At 47.8% G+C, this 15577-nt stretch overlaps 1 protein-coding gene and 1 long non-coding RNA gene across 9 annotated transcripts in view; one reads left to right on the top strand and one right to left on the bottom strand.

Annotated features, from left to right (window-relative positions):
* Positions 1-15577, bottom strand: part of CCDC191 (coiled-coil domain containing 191) — a 35106-nt gene that overhangs the window by 2128 nt on the left and 17401 nt on the right. Inside the window, exons 10-16 of one of the 6 annotated variants that reach the window (XM_032776826.2) lie at positions 14634-15109; positions 13898-13992; positions 5008-5090; positions 2904-3005; positions 1625-1768; positions 638-790; positions 5-159 (exon numbers count right to left, since the gene is read on the bottom strand). In XM_032776826.2, the coding sequence (XP_032632717.1) occupies positions 5-159; positions 638-790; positions 1625-1768; positions 2904-3005; positions 5008-5090; positions 13898-13992; positions 14634-15109 (1208 nt within the window). Of the gene's footprint in view, positions 1-4; positions 160-637; positions 791-1587; positions 1795-2903; positions 3006-5007; positions 5091-13897; positions 13993-14633; positions 15110-15577 lie in introns of those variants that run through there. The other 5 variants (XM_032776827.2, XM_032776828.2, XR_012656968.1 and 2 more) reach the window with 5 other exon arrangements.
* On the top strand, positions 5744-14774 carry LOC116822758 (uncharacterized). Of its 3 annotated transcripts, none has more exons than XR_012656973.1 (4): positions 5744-5899; positions 6465-8060; positions 9961-10106; positions 14695-14774. It is a non-coding gene; the product is annotated as an uncharacterized LOC116822758 (long non-coding RNA). The 3 variants fall into 3 exon arrangements; XR_004373241.2 differs by having other exon boundaries at positions 5744-6600; positions 7876-8060; XR_012656972.1 differs by having other exon boundaries at positions 5744-8060.

Raw genomic sequence — 15577 nt, 5'->3', positions numbered from 1 at the left:
TTACCTATCACTGTGGTCAGCTGCGATCTTCTGCTTTTCCCATAATGCACTCTTCTCCTCGTTGAGCAGGTCAAACCATGCCCACAACAACTTCTTCTTGAGAGAGGCTGCATAAAGCCTGCTAGCTCTCTTTTCCAGGGCAGAGAGATAATCCTTGTACTGGAGAATGGACAGAGGGAAAGAGGTAAGCATGTTCTCCTGGCCTCCCCACTAAACAACCACAGAAGAGTATCAAGAAAACCTCTAGTGAAGGTAATGGGCATGGGAATGAGAAAGGCAGGCAGGGCGGAGCAACAGACAGTGGAGTAAAGGGGTAATGACTGACGGGAGCAAGAGAACGCTGTGACTGAAAGGGTGAGAAGATGAGCAATAGGAAGGGGGAGTGATAAGGGGAGGAAGGGAGCAGAGCAGAGCAAAGAGTGATGCGGATAGGGGAGAAGGGAGAAAGGGGCTGAGGAGGCAAGTGACATATGTGAAAGGGAGTTCAGTGTAACATAGCAGGCAGCATGCAATGTCCAGGTGATGCAAGGCTCACCTAGAGCCCGTGGGTGCATGTGGTAGGCCCTGAAGTTGGGTTTGGAGTGCGAGAGCAGTTGGTTAGGTTAGTAACATTCCCTCCCCTTTCGTCTGGGCTCACCTTTAACCAGCTCCTGAAGCCCCTTCTGAGTAACATGCGGGAAGAGAATTCCTCAGCCTGAGCCATCTTCTCAGTGAGGCTCTCCTGGACGTGCCAGAGCCAGGCCAGCAGGCACTTTCTTTGCAATCCTGAGCAGTGGTGCTTTTGTGCCATCTGAGCAGTTAGGAGGAAGAGAAGTTACCTAAATAAATATGTTGTAGGGCCGCAGCCATGGAAACCCCACTGCAAAACTACCTCAGCTTTAACGTAAAAGGTCCCATGACGCACCATGCCCAACTGTGCCACGCTCTACACTGGCTTGACTATGTGACCAAGTGGCTGATCAGTTTATGGCCTGATGAGTGAGGACTGAAAGCCCCTCATGATTGCGAGTCATTTCTGTCTTTGTATAACTGCAGATGCCCACCTTACTCAGAATGTCACACTGATTCTTACCACACTATCAGCCTCAAATCACGGGAGCATCGCAGGTAACTTCATGCTAATCAGGAATTATTTGCTTTCATCAGCTTTGAATTTGCTGTCTTTATTTCACTGTGTGCCATTTGTCTTGTAAGCAGGGACATGGGAGCACCCAGTTGAGGTTTTGTTTGTCCTTCTTTATTTCATATACAACTACCATGTCTCCTCTTGCTCTTCTCCTTTCAAATTAAATAGTCCTAGAGTCAAATTTTCCAAAGCACTAAGGCCCAGACCCTCACAGGTATTTAGGTACTTGAAATTAATTGGTGTTAGATACCTAAATACCTTTGAGGATCCACTGCTGTGTGAATTTAATACTGGAAACATCCTCTGTTAAGCAAGGGTGCAGTGCCCTGCTCTTGCAGGGGGAGGGACTCAGTCAGTCAATAGTTTTTTCCATCTCCTTCTGACTTCAGAGTCCATTACCCATTTCTCCCCCACAGCCCATTTGGCTGCTGCTTCCTCACTTTCTCTTCCCCACTCAAGAACCCACTTCCTCGGTTGTGTCCTCTGTAGGCATTTTACCACCATGTTTTCCTTGGCTTGCTCCCTCAGCCTCTTCCAGGGCTCCAGCCCCCGCTTTCTCAGCAGGACCTTCTTGTAATGGTCTCTGGCTTTTGCCAGGAGCTGCTGCTCTTTCTCCAGCCTTCTCTGCTTCTCCAGTTGTTTCTGCAATTCAAAGAGCAGCAGCTTAACTAATCCGGGGTAAAATGGACGGTAAGGCACATAACCTCAGACAGTGAGTAGATGGGGATTCTGACCTGGCCAGAAATAGGAATCTGCAGCTTGTCTAGCTACTACCACAAGGTGGCCAAACATCTCTGACACATACAAATGCATCTGCTGCCACTGGAATGAGCCAACCATGACTGTGTGGAGCAAGGGGAACAGTCTCCCTCAAGAAATCATGAAGGTTAAAACCATTATGGAAGAATGACCACAGCACTAGAGAAGGTCACCCCCAACTTGTATGCCAAAGGAATGGAGAATCAAGCACATGTATACATTGGTATGGCTCTGTCTCTCAGGGGTGTGGAAAAATTCACGCCCCTGATAGATGCACCTATACCGACCAACCCCCCTGTGTAGCTAGCGCTTTGTCAACAAAATAATTCTTCCATTGACTTAGCTACAGCCTCTCGGAGAGGTTAATTATCTACACTCCCGTTGGGGTAGGCAGTGCTACTGAAGTGCTACAGCAGGGTTTAGGTCACTGAATGGGAGAGCAAAAGCATATCTCTGGGATTTAAAAGCATCTTGCTACTTGGGCTATTGCCACAGCTCATGTCCAAGCACCAGCCTTAAGATGGCAGTTCCTGCCTGGCAGAAACTGCTGGTGTACCAGAGGAGATATTCCCATTCTTTGGGGGGAAGCTGCCACACTATAGAACTCTTCCTAGGGCTTATTTAGTTTAGGCTACATATTTGTTAGTGGTGCAGCAGGGTATAGGGACATGAATGAAAGGAGCAACCCAGAACGAGGGGTGGATACAGCATAGCCAGCCACAGTGCAGGCTTCCCCAACACAGCCTCACTGATGCACCTCAAACCTGACAAAACATCTGTAGGGACCAACAACTGGACAGTGAGTGCAGCGTCCACAGCCCATTCAATCCTCAGCCTGTGTTGAAACTGCCAGTATGGGAGCATCCAACAGCGATAGTGGGTTTTACTCTGTGGACACCAGTACACTAACTGAGATCCCAACTCTTTTCATTCTGGCCACTGAACAGTTGCCAGAGGTAATGGCTTTTGCTCTCTACCATCGTGGTTGTGGGGCAGAGGCATGCAGTGTTCTGCGCACCAATTTCTGCTGTCTCCTCTCCTCCTGCCTCTTCTCCAGCTGGGCCTCTTTTTCAGCAGCCTCCTTCCTCTGACGCTCTTCCTCTTCAGCCTTCAGCTGCATCTTGGAAAGAAGGACATGGCTGGGATAAAACCATATTCATCACATTTGAATGTTCACAGGAACAAAGGATATTCAGACCAAAGACCAGCAAGGTGAGTGTCCTACCTCTAGTGATGACCAGCAACTGTTGTGCAATGACATATATTAGGGTGGGGAAGAACATTGCTTCCTGCAAGTGATCGCTGTTCAGCCTGAAGCATTGCATTTGACAACCCTTCTCGGTGCCTGAATAACTTTACACATTACTGAAGGTTATCCAGCCTCCATTTCTCACTCAGCCCTGAGTGCCACAGGCTGCCTCTATGATTTGGGATGTTCTACTTTTACTCCCACACAAAACCATCATGAAGTTAGTGTTATGGTGGCTCAACTTGTATTTCCCTGATGTGCCACAGACACTAAAAATCAAGGAAGTTGTTTCACTGAGGCAATATTCACACCCAGCACAACACCATTCTCCAAGCATTCGCCCTCTCCTGTCACAAACTTCCCACCTCCCAACACCTTCTGTAGCACAATCACTTTCAATTCAACAATGTTGTCACCTTGAGCACACACATCAAAGAACCAAAAACCACACTGCCTAACCCCTTGAGGCATGTCAGTCACAGATGGGCAAACCTATCTGGGTACACAGTGAAACAATCTGGATCCTGGCCTGCCCACCAATTAACATAACCAAACTCAATGGTTTGGTTAAGCCTCTTCTACCCACTTCCCTCCCACAGGAGGCAAAATATCATTTTCTGGAGGATCCTTATTCTGAACTTCCTGATTTCAGTGCAGATAACATCAGAATCTTAGCATTACAGTAACGGTTGGTTGAATTTAAGAGGGTCCCTCTGTCAAAGGAACATCTATGACAGTTTCCAGCAGAGACTATAACCCACGAGAGCACCTGTGATAGAAGAACCAGGGAGACTGGCTTGGCCTCCTTCCATTCCACCTAACTCAGGTCCTTGGTGAGATGCTGCTTCGTCTGAAAGCAGCTGGGCTCAGGATTTCAGGTGGATTACCTGATCTTCTGACTTTCAGGATTTATTTCCCTATAATAAAGATAAGTCACATCTAAAACAACTCCCTTCCTGCCTCTAACCTTCCAGGCATTTGTTTGAAACTGCTGCCTGAGGATATAAAGGTTGGAGATCCTGGAAAATACCTTCCACAGGGTAGAGTGGAGCTAACCACATTAATTACACAGACACACACATACATGGTAAATCATCCTTATTTGCTGGCAGACATTTGCTACTAAATAAAGAACTATAGGATTTGTTGTATTGGATCAGATCAAAGGTCCATCAAACTTTGTGTCCTCCTGATGTTACAGAGGAAGGTAGAAAAAAAACACATACCTGGCCAGATGTGCAATGGGTGGAGCAGGGGAAAAAAAATCCATCTGAGCCCTATCTATGATAACAAAAAACAGAAGTCCAACCATTTTCCTTAGGTTCGAGGACCTTGTGGAGGGAGAGACGGATTGGCAGATGAAGAGACGGTGACACTCAGGATGAGCCCAGGATTTTCAGGGACTCTCCCTGGATGCATAAGAGATTTCTTATTTCTAGGAGTGCTGAAGATGCAGCACGTTCATCCCAGGAGCAAGAGAAGCAGAGAGTCTAGTATTTCACATCATTCAATGGTGACCCATGTGGACCATTCAGTAATGGAACTGATGGGCTCTGAAGAGAAACCCACCTTGGCTGGAAGGTTAGTAGGCATGATGGAGGGGCTTGGAAGAGGAGCAGAAGTGGGGAGAAATGAGTGCCTTCAGCGCTCCAGCAGGGAGGTCAATCACTCACCAGGTTGTGTGGGTGGGGATGTCCTGCTGTGATAGGGTTTTTTATCCATTTTTGGGGTGTCTGTCAGACACTTACCAATGAGCTCAAGTTCATCATGTAAATGAAGGAGGTGCTTTTCCCAGCACTTGACTGTGACAGGCTTCCTTTTACAGCCACTCTCTCAGATGGGATGTCTCAGTTTAGCTCTCGGCTTTACTTACCAGTTTCTCCTCCTCTCTTTTTCTCTTGGCCTCTTCCAGTTCCCTCCTCCGTTCTGCTCGGTGAATTGCTCTCTCTTCCATGGCTAGAGAATTTGGACCAAGGGGACACGAGGATTAGTATATGCAAGCTACAAGGCCATGGTAGCAGTTTGGGAACAGGACGAATGTGCAGTTCTGTCTCCAAACTCACACTCAAGCTTGGCTTGGCACAGTCAGTGTTGAGGAGCGAGTCCTGCCAGCTCTTCAGTCTGGCAGTGCAGTGGAGGACTTGTGGGAAGAGTTGGGAGTGCCTGACATTGGTTATGACCCCCTGTGGCCACCTCTCAGAGCAACATTGATGGGCTCTGATAGGAGCCATGTCCAGAGTTTCTGTAACACAGAACTTTAAGAGAAGGAGGTAAATGCAGAGAATCTGTTCCTTTCCTCTTTCCATCCCTATGAGACACATGGTGGCCTCAGTAAAAAGCTATACATGTGGTCAGGGTATGCTAAGGCAGAGGTTCTCTAACTGTGGTCCAAGCTCTATTCAGATGGTCCGCGGATAGTTCCCTATAAAGGTGTACACCTGGGTAGCCACACACAAGAGAATGAAGGGCCACCCACCACTGCAGGTATGGCTCCACTAATTAGGTCCCTGGATGCTGGAGAAGATGCACATGTAAGGTGAGGTGGTGGCCTCGGGGGGAATAGGGGTAGGTGGGAGGGGGCAGTGGGGTGAGAAGACGGGATGGGGGGAATTTGGGACGTGCAGGGCTGCAGTGGCCAGAGAAAGAGGCAACTTTCTCCAGCTCCAGGGCTGCGGCTGCCGGAGAGAGACTGCCCCCGCCCCCCCAGCATCAGCTCAGGGGTTGCCACGGCGGGAGAGAGAGGGCACATCCATCGCATTAGAAAGGTAAGACTACGGATATTAAAATATGAGTTGTGTGCTTTTATTTGTAGAACAAAAAATCATTAATTATTATTAAGGTTTTTTTTTTACAGAGCGCTTTTATCCAAAGCGTTTTACAATACTTAGCTAACGGTACAAACAACATTTGGAAAGATCATTAAGTGGGCTGCCAAGACCCTCAGCAATTTTCAAGTGGTCTGCGGGAAAAAAGTTTGAGAATCACTGTGCTAAGGATATTGAGCAGATAGTACAAGAGTGTAGGTTTAATATAATGGTACAGGACATTCTACAAGCAGCCCTTCTCCACCCCTAGAAATGGCCAGTTTAGGTGTAGCAGAGTGTTCACATTGATTTTGCTTGAGAAGACAAGCAATGCTTCCTTGCAGTGCTTGGGGAATCATTCAGTGTGGTTATAAATTATTCCAGCACCCACAAGAGTCTCATGTAGCTAGTCAGCAAAAGTGACCCACACCTGGGGTAACTAATACTAAAGGAGACTCAAACCCCCAGAAGGCCTCATGTCTTTGCAATTTTGTTTTTACTGAATGCATGTGCCTGTCCGTTGAAGCCTCTGCCAGCAGAGAAGATCTCTCACATTGGAAATAAACCATGCCTAGATGGTCAGTTTCCACCCATCAGATCCAGGATCACAAAAAGCTCTGGGGATTCACGTATCTGAGTGAACAATGGATTTGAGACCAGAGGTTAGTCCATGGCAGAGTGATTGGGCTGACTTTTGACCCCTACTGTTCAAAGTCACAGCTTATCACATAGTACTAGAGTTAAAACGGCGAGAACTAAGAGAGAAGGCATAAGCTAAAAAGGCCTCGCAGCAAATGTCAGCCTGATGCATGTATCATAGCAAAACTCCTACCCAAGGCTATAAGATGGGCCTCTCGTTGAGTGGAGAAAGTTGGGTTATGGGCATGACAGGAGAGGCCTTTGCTCTACACTCCTCAAAAGTGATGAGTTTTGTCCTAAGTAAAAAAAGACAAAGTGTCCAAGGATGGGACTGAATAGATTTACTCTCCCTGTGGTAACTGAAAACGGACTTACAAGGCAGGGAGCAGAGATAGAGAGAGTTGCCAGCATAACAATGAAGAGACAATCGGGCATGGTCTCTAGGTTTTACTCTTCTATTCTCAGGCCATCCACATATAACATTCTTGTCACAGTGTGGCTGGCACTTTAAAAGGAGATGGGTCTCAGGCAGTGCTTAATTTGTGCCAGGCCTAGCCAGGACTGAGCCGCAGCACCTTTAGGCTTCCCAGTTCATAGCCCCAGCACGTCAGGGCTTGCTGCATCAGTTATAAATGTAAAAAAATTGCTTGAGCCTCAGTACTTCTTTCATTGTAAATTAAGCACTAGTCTCAGCCCTACCTGTGACATGGCCAACTGCACTCCCCAGGTGGGGACATGTGATTCAATCAGGGCCTCTTGGATAAATGAGGGAGAGGCCTGGATAGAGAGGTGACTCAGAGGTAGCCAGGGAGAGAAACTTCATCAGTGGCCCAGCCGCTGAGAGCAGCTAGGCTTTTGCAGGGACCCTGAGAAATTAGGAAAGCAGCAGCAGGGGGGTTTGCCTGATGACCTCTTAGAGCCAGAGAATTGGACAAGGCTGGCAGAGGCCTGGGAAGGAAAAGCCTGGGAGTGGCTGCTTCAATTATTTTTGAGACCTTAAGGATGGTTTGAATTATTCTGAACTTTATGTTAATAAACCAGCCCCCAAGACAGGCTGTTCTTATTGGACATGTGACAAGACTCCAGGAGTGGAAACTGAGGCAGAGTGCCACAGAGCTGCCACAAGGGGATGCTTAGGAGGCAGCTCTTGTTGCAACCTTCAAGAGCCAGCCTCTCCATCCTACAATGGCTGGGGCTGTTACCTCCCTTACCAATAAAAACTGGCATTACTCATCAGTCAGACTTTGAGAACAGTCCCATGGAGAATTTTTTTTCCTGATCCTTCTGTTTGGGCGCAGAGGTGCAAAGTAGCTGATTGAAGGGGAGCTGCAATGGGATCTCCAAGAGACCTGGACAGATTGGCTGGTGAGAGAGGTAAAATCCCAAGGGTTCAGTTCTGGAGATGTTACTCATGCAAGCAGCTTCCTTGGCTTACTCGCAAGGACTTCAGGATGGAGCTCTTCATGTTAGTCTGACTCTTGGGGTATGTGTACAGTTATTGAGATGCCACTGCTTCTCACACGGCTTTTGTGAGATCAGTTGAAATGCAGCACTCTCATTGGTCAGCAGAGAGGGTGAAATCATCATCAAGGTGTCATAGTGCTCATGACCTCATCTCTCGTGTATGTTTTGTCAGAGCTAGCCTTGCCCCTCAGTGTCAGAGTGAGGCAGTGACAGGTGCAGTCAATAACCAAAGGCAGTTCAGTCTTTTTATCGCAGTAAAGAAATTGCTTCCCCAGTTCTGCCAGGGCTTTCCAAGCCAGACTGTTTTGCTGTTAGAGATGGGCCCAAGTCAAATGGATCTGGATTTTGATCCCCTCCTTCAAAAACTTGAGAGGGGAGTGGGGGGTGCTGGGATCTAGGGTTTTGGTTCAGCCGCATCTCTAGTTGCAGAGCAGGGCAGTGGGAACCCTCAGCAAAGGATCTCATCTTCCAATAGGTAAGTGCAATGAGTCACTGGACTCTACTTAGCCGGAGTTAGTAGGGATGGCTGCCCACTCCCCAGCTGTCCAGGGTTCACTCCCTCTGTGGGAGTGAGGAAGAGAAAGAAAAGGCTCACAGGTCTCCCCGAGATCTCACTAACTGATGTAGCCATAATCAACACTAGAGATGGGACTGAGATGCTAAATTCAGATCCAGATTTCAAACACCACAATGCCCGAATCCTGGGTTTGGTTGGATTCATTATAAGGATTGGGGGGTGAGGGTGAACAGCTCTGAAATTCTGGTCCAGATCCTGGTTCAGATTCCAAACCTCCCCAGAGTTTGGGAGTCCTTTGGTCTGTGAGTTTGGTTCAGGCCCTTCCCCAGTTAGTACAGCCTGATACTGGCTGAAATAAGGCAGCTTGAGAGAAAGTAAGAGACATGGGTAATGACCAAGGTGTTAAATCTATGCAACATAACACAAAAAGGACCCATGCGCTAAGGGGACTTGATGAGTGTTGATACATTTCTGCCAGGGAACAGCATGAAGAGTGAACAGGAATTATTCACGGCTTCACATGGTAGTAGGAGCAGTAGCGATGGCCAAAGCCAAAGAGGGGAAAACAGAGCTTAGAGACTAGGGAAATATAGGGAAATATATTAATAGTGAGAGGGACTGGTTATTGGAATAAACTAGCAGGGGCAGTTCCACCAGTGCAGAGATTCATGAAAAGCTGAGAAAAGGCTTTAGCACAAATGGCATTTGGGTGGGATTTTTAAGAGTACCTAGGTGAGGTAGGAGCATAATCAAAATAAGTGGAACTTGTATCCCAGGGCACTTTTGCAGATCCCACCCATAGTCATTAAGCAGGCTTCAGACACGATGATCTGTTGTCCATAACCCTTTATCAATGTTTCTCTCTCCTTTTCTCGTATATAGTTCTCTCTTTTTCATACAGTTCCTTTCCTATCTGTCTCTCCCTTCATGCCTGTCTTGAACTTTCTGGCTTAGTGGATCTTCTATTCTATATCCGTTTGCCTCTTTTAACCAAAATGCTTTGCAATTATTAAAGATTGATTTTTTGGGGGGTAAATATTCAAGTACTGGCCCAAGGGTGTTTCCTGGCCCTACTGTGCATGATTCTATGGACTCTGTTGCCTTGAATGGAACCAGAAAACTAGTTCTAAAAGGAAGAACAAGGATTCAATTCTGGTGGAAGTTGGGTGGTTGAAATAGTGGACTGGGGAGATAGAACAGTCAAAATGCAGCAACCTCATAGGGGAGCTGCAATTCAAAAGGGCTGTCTCAATGGGGATGTCACATTGGGGATGGCACCGTATTTCTATCACTGTCTTTCATGTCCCAGGCCCTTGGGGTCAGGCTGGGGGATAGGGAGGCAGAGCCAACACCAAAGCTGAACTGTACCATTTTGCTAGACTAATTAAACTTCTCTGCACAGGTCTCACAGTGACAAGCATCTCCAGCTTACAAAGACGGAGAGGCACAAAGTGCTGCAGCAAGAGACTGGGACCCATAAGTAAAGCTGCCCAAGCCCCTCAGGACAGCATCAGCACCCACACGTCACAGAGAAGCCAGCATTCAACGGTGCAGGTATGTTTGTCTTGTGCTTTTAGCCTGTGACTTTGGGGCAGGGACCTGCCTTATCTGGGTTCTGTAAAGCACAGTGCACATTGACTGAGCTATAAATGGCGCTTACCAGCACTTCACTTACAGAACATGCATAAGACCTATCCCTGTCCTGAATAGCTAACCGAGTAAATAGGACAAACACACAAAGGTCCCACATTTCTCCCTTCCATGCCATGGAGAGATGACAGCCCCTTCCCTTTCTGCATCCCCCACACCCACACCTCTGCTTTGCCCTCACTATGATCACACTGGTATCCATGTTGGTGAGATAATTAGAGGAATCCAGTCTCATGCTTCAGGTCTTCAGCTGATTTTCCGCTGAGGTCAGAAAGGACTCCCCCGCCCCACACTTACAACTGGCTGAATCAATTATGTGGAGTTTTTCCTTCCTTAGAAGTATCTGATCCTAGTCGCAGCTGAAGGCAGGACACTGGCCCAGAGGGCCAATGGTCTGAGGCAGTAACAACAAATCCCATGAGGCTAGATGTGCATTAGCTGTGTGAGTTTTGCTCACATGCTCAGGTTAAACTGATCATGAGATTTGGGGTCACAAAGGAATTTTCCTCCAGGTCAGATTGGCACAGGCCTTGGAGTTTTTTTGCCTTCCTCTGGAGCATCGAGTGGGTTCATCTGCTAGGATCACCTGGGCCTATCGCACAAACACCAGTCTCCTGCCATTGCAGGGGGTTCGCTTGTTGGGTCACCTTGGCCCTGCCTGTTTTCTGGCTGCGGCTATGGACACTTCAGTTTCCTAGAGCCTCCACATTTTGCAGGATAATTGGCCCTGATTTGGGGTTTATACTGACTCAATACAATTTCACGTGGAGTGACTGTAGCATGAGGGGTTTCTGTTACATAATCACCATTTCTGGAGAGCCACAGACGCGGCAGCCAGAGATGAAATGGTACCGGCCAATTCAGTTGTTGCCTCTGGAAGGTGCTGGTGAATCTAAAGTCCAATACGGAATCATTTAATAAAGAGGTGGAGTTAGTGCAGGCTGCCACTGTGGGGAAATGAGGGACACACAAGCCTTAAAGCAGCTCCCAAGGGGCATTGTGAAGGCTTCTGTGTGAATCCCTTCAAGAGGCTGCCGTGCCAACAGAGGGGAACATGTCCAGCGTACACAAGACCCTGAAGTGCTGGCACGAAGGAGGAGACAGAATACATGGTCAGAAAGACAGGCCCAGACGCAGTGATGACCCAGTGAGGCCACAGTCCAGCCCAACTCCAGGTCACCCTGTAAGGGTAAAACAGGGATAAAGGGGGAAAGTGCTGGTAGGCCAGTCAATGGGCTATTTAGCATATAATTGCCCAACTCAGAGAGCAAAGGGGTCAGCCAGGCCTGAGACAGGGGCTAGTGTCTCAAATGCACAGGGAAAGCCCTTAAACCACTCCCCACAAAGAACCATCTCCCACTGATACATGCTAAAGGGAATCAGGTGCCAGGACTCTGGAAAATGGCTGCTGAGAGATCTATGGAGCACAGGAGCTGGATCTAGCCAAAACAAATGCTGCCTCTCCCCTAAGGGGATCTCCTGCATATACAAATGCGGTTCAGGTACTACTCAGCTGGGAAGGAGAGGCAAGGCTGAGAGCAGGGGTCTGGAGGGTAACTTCTCATCTGGTGTGATCTTAGGGGATGGTCTGAGGAACAAACTAAGATGGCCTGTATTGTTAGAGATGGAATAACATTAGTCCCAAGTGGCCTAGAACAGACTTGGAGCTCCTCAGGGCTAAGCAATTGGCACCAGCTGATCCTTATTTGTGACCTTTGCAATGGATAGCATGTGGAACTAGATCTGGAGTCTGAGGAGACTCCAGCTGTAAGTACCCACCAAAATCTGTGGTTACTTCCTTTGTCCTATGGTGGTACTGCAATGGGGTGTCCACTTCACACAAGGCAGAGCAGATTATTAGGACAGTTAACCTGACAGGCTGCACCCAGGGGACAGCCAGGACTGAAAGACTAATTGATGATGAAGCCCAGCTGGGCAGAGGCAGGCTGAGCTTGTATACAGCCACCAAGCTGGGACCAGAAGGGGGCTGCAGGGAAACAGTCTGCAGTTGTTCTCTGGGAGAATGGAAGTGTGTTTGGGGCTACACAGTCTGGTGAGAAGTCAGGGGGGGAAATAGCCTCTAGTTACTTTCTGTGAGGAAGGAATAAGGGCTGGTAAACCCAGAGAAGGGCAGGGGGGCAGAGTCTAGAGCAGGGAAGTAGGAAGGAGTCTAGGAAAATAGCAGCAGTGTCTGGGAGCAAGCAGACTGTAGTTGCTAGACACGAGGTCCCTGGACTAGAACCTGGAGTAGTGAGTGGGCCTGGGTTCCCCACCAGCTGCTGGAAGAGTAGCACAGGACCTGCCCCTGGACTGGAAGACTGGAGCAGCATGAGAACAGCTGATCCAGTGATATTTTGATACTGTAGTAGGGGAGGACTGTACAGTGGCCTGGCCAGAACGCTCAGCCATGAAGAGGAAGAGGGAGTTCTGGGAAGTGAGGAGGAGCGTGGTGTGAGCAACTGTGGGAAGTGGGGGCATCAGACCAGAATAGAGCTAATCCCTAGACATGGCCACCAGATGTCCCCGTGGTGAGTAGCAAACCCTGTGACAGGTATCAAGTATCAGTGGGGTAGCCCTGTTAGTCTGTATCTGTAAAAAGTGACAAAGAGTCCTGTGGCACCTTACAAACTAATAGACATATTGGAGCGTACGTCTGACAAAGTGGGTATTCACCCACGAAAGCTCATGCTCCGATACGTCTGTTAGTCTATAAGGTGCCACAGGACTCTATTGCTTGAGACAAGTATAGATTGCTCTATGTTGTCTGAAGAACATCTGCTATACACTCTGCAATGGAAGAGGTCTGAGCAGCACCTGATCTTGCACTGCGTTCTCTTGATTATAATTTAGTCACTGGGATGTCTGTAGAGAAACACCCATTAATGCAGGAGAAGTGCTTACTCGCCTAGAGCAGCAGAGAGTCTGAGTGAAGCAAAGTGTGGGATATCTAGGCTCATGTACTAAAGATGCTGAAGACACGCTTGGGCGCTGAAAAGGCTGCAGCCAGGCAGGCACCACAGCCAAAAAACCATGTTACTGAATTTTTGTTATTTCTAGGTCTGTTTAAAATATTACTGTGGCTACATTTTGGGAAATCTTTCAAGCAGGCTAAGGCCTTACATAAGTTCATACAACACTACAGGCCCTGGGAATGGTTAAAGGAACCTGATATTGCTTTAATAAATGCAACCTCCTCATCTCTGATGACATTTACACATCACTCGATATAGACTGCAGGGGGGAGGATGTGAAATCACATGGGATGGCAAATGGGAAGGGAAGCCAGATAGCTTTTGTCTCTACAGCTTTAGCCTGCAGTGAAAGGGATAAAGCGTGAAGTGAACAGGATGCCAGCTCTATAATTTCTTGTGGAAAAATCGAGCATGGTCTTTGGGGACAACTCCTCACTTTGATTTACTGACCACAAACCACAGAACTTGCAAGGACCTATATGTTTCAAATGCCTGACTTGGATATTAAAGGACCAGACCCTGTAACAAGCTGCCAGTGCATGCTTAAATAATCCATCCTGTTGTTGTTTAGTAGTGTTGATCCTGCTGGGAGGGGATTGAGTGGGTTTTGCTCATGCACTGTTGAACACCTATATGAAGGAGAGATGTGGACAGGAAAAAGACGCTATTCTCTGGGAAGAGGACAGGAATGGCCTTTACTACCAAGCAGAACGATACCTTTCAGTATGGGATGAGCTGAGGTCAGTAGATTTGAGCTCCTCCTGCTTCGGGTCACTGTCTTTGTGCTCTCTGGCCCCAAAGGCACAGGTGAACTGTGAAGTGAAAGAGAACTAGTATCATCACCTTCCATAGCAAAGAGGCCTTGTGTATAATAATCAAGGGTGAGAGTCGGGATTCATGGCTTCCATTCTCAGTTTTGCTGCAGTCTCCTTGTGTGACCTTGGGGAAAATCACTCAGCCTCTCTTGGTCCCAGTTTCCCCATCTGTAAAACAGCGTTAATAACATATTCCTACATCACAAGAGGGTTGTGAGACTCAAGTAATTAGCGCCTGTGAAGTGTTTTAAGATCCTTGGCTGAAGGATGTTACAGAAGCACAAAGTACTGATAGTAGTGTTGTACTAAATAAATCCACTTTGCTCCTATCTTTAACAACAATAGAGCATTTTGCATGCCAAGGTGCCTTAAAAGTTTAACATGCCTTCAGGGCAATGCAAAGCAGTCAGAGCAGTATCAAGGATCTGGCCCAGCTAATACCAGGCTTGGCACTGGCTCAAAAGGAAGAAAGCAACATCTAGGGCACAATTAACACCACTTTCGGCTGCACAGAGGTATTATGTAGAGGTCTACTATGCAAGTGCTGACCCAAATGACCTTATTCGGTTTGTGAGCAGGAGTAAGGTGCTCTGGATAGTACAGTCCACCCACACTATGGCTCAGTAAGGTGGTTGTACCTTAAAGATGACACACTCTGGCAGCTTGACGGATCCCCTCTCTTTAGCATTTTTTCCTTAGTTTTTAGGACTGGATTGTTGAGTTCCATGGTGACAGCTGTGGCTTGCTCCGCCTCTTGCTTAGCCCTCCTCAGCCGTTGGTTTCCCTGCAGTTCGAGGATCACCTCCCGCTGTTCTTGAAGCTGCCTCCTCTGCTCCTCAATCAGCTGCTGCTGGAAGGCATGGCGGTGCTCAAAGTGGCCCCTGAAGGCAGGGGCCACTTTTTTGCCAGGTGCCCCAAACCATTGTATGGGACTAACTGTTTGATTACTGGATTTGGCGTGATTCTGTGAATTCACAGCAACATGTTGTAGGGTAACCTGCCAGGCATACTTGGGCTTCTTGCATGAACGAAGACTAGGGGTCTGACCAGCATCCCGACAACAGGGTTCTGCAGGATTGATGGGCTCCTCCTGAAGAAGGGCCGTTTCAGTTACCTGCAAGGGAAGAATTCTGCACTGACTGAAGTCAAGACCTCTGCTGCCCTTAAAGAGCTGGGAGCATTTTTCTGAATGGAGCAACAGTGAAATCAGTCTGAGAGGCAGGGTAACCTCAGGTGTGTACTCTCGATACAATTCTTACCAATTGTAGTGCTGTCCCAGGGTGGGAGGAGGTACAGGGACTACAAGGTTGCTCTACACCATCCAAGACTCTTGAACTGGCCAAGTCCATCTGGTTTATGGCTGGTATGTACCCGTGGGGCATCAGACAGGATTCTTATGAGGAGGCCCTGTGGCTCAGAATTTTTGTAATGCAGTTGATGACATGGGGGATATGAATTCAGTGAGTGGGTCTAAATCCAAACAACGTTAATGCAATCTTATTTGGACTGAAGTGTTCTGATTAGCCATTAAGGCTAAGATTAAAAGAAATGCAGCTGCAACAAGGTGGTCTACAGGACCAAT

The sequence above is a fragment of the Chelonoidis abingdonii genome, chromosome 1, assembly GCF_003597395.2.
Source record: "Chelonoidis abingdonii isolate Lonesome George chromosome 1, CheloAbing_2.0, whole genome shotgun sequence".
In the NCBI taxonomy this organism is placed as follows: domain Eukaryota; kingdom Metazoa; phylum Chordata; order Testudines; family Testudinidae; genus Chelonoidis; species Chelonoidis abingdonii.
The sequence above is the reverse complement of the archived record's forward strand: the minus strand, read 5'-3'. Positions and strand labels throughout refer to the sequence as shown.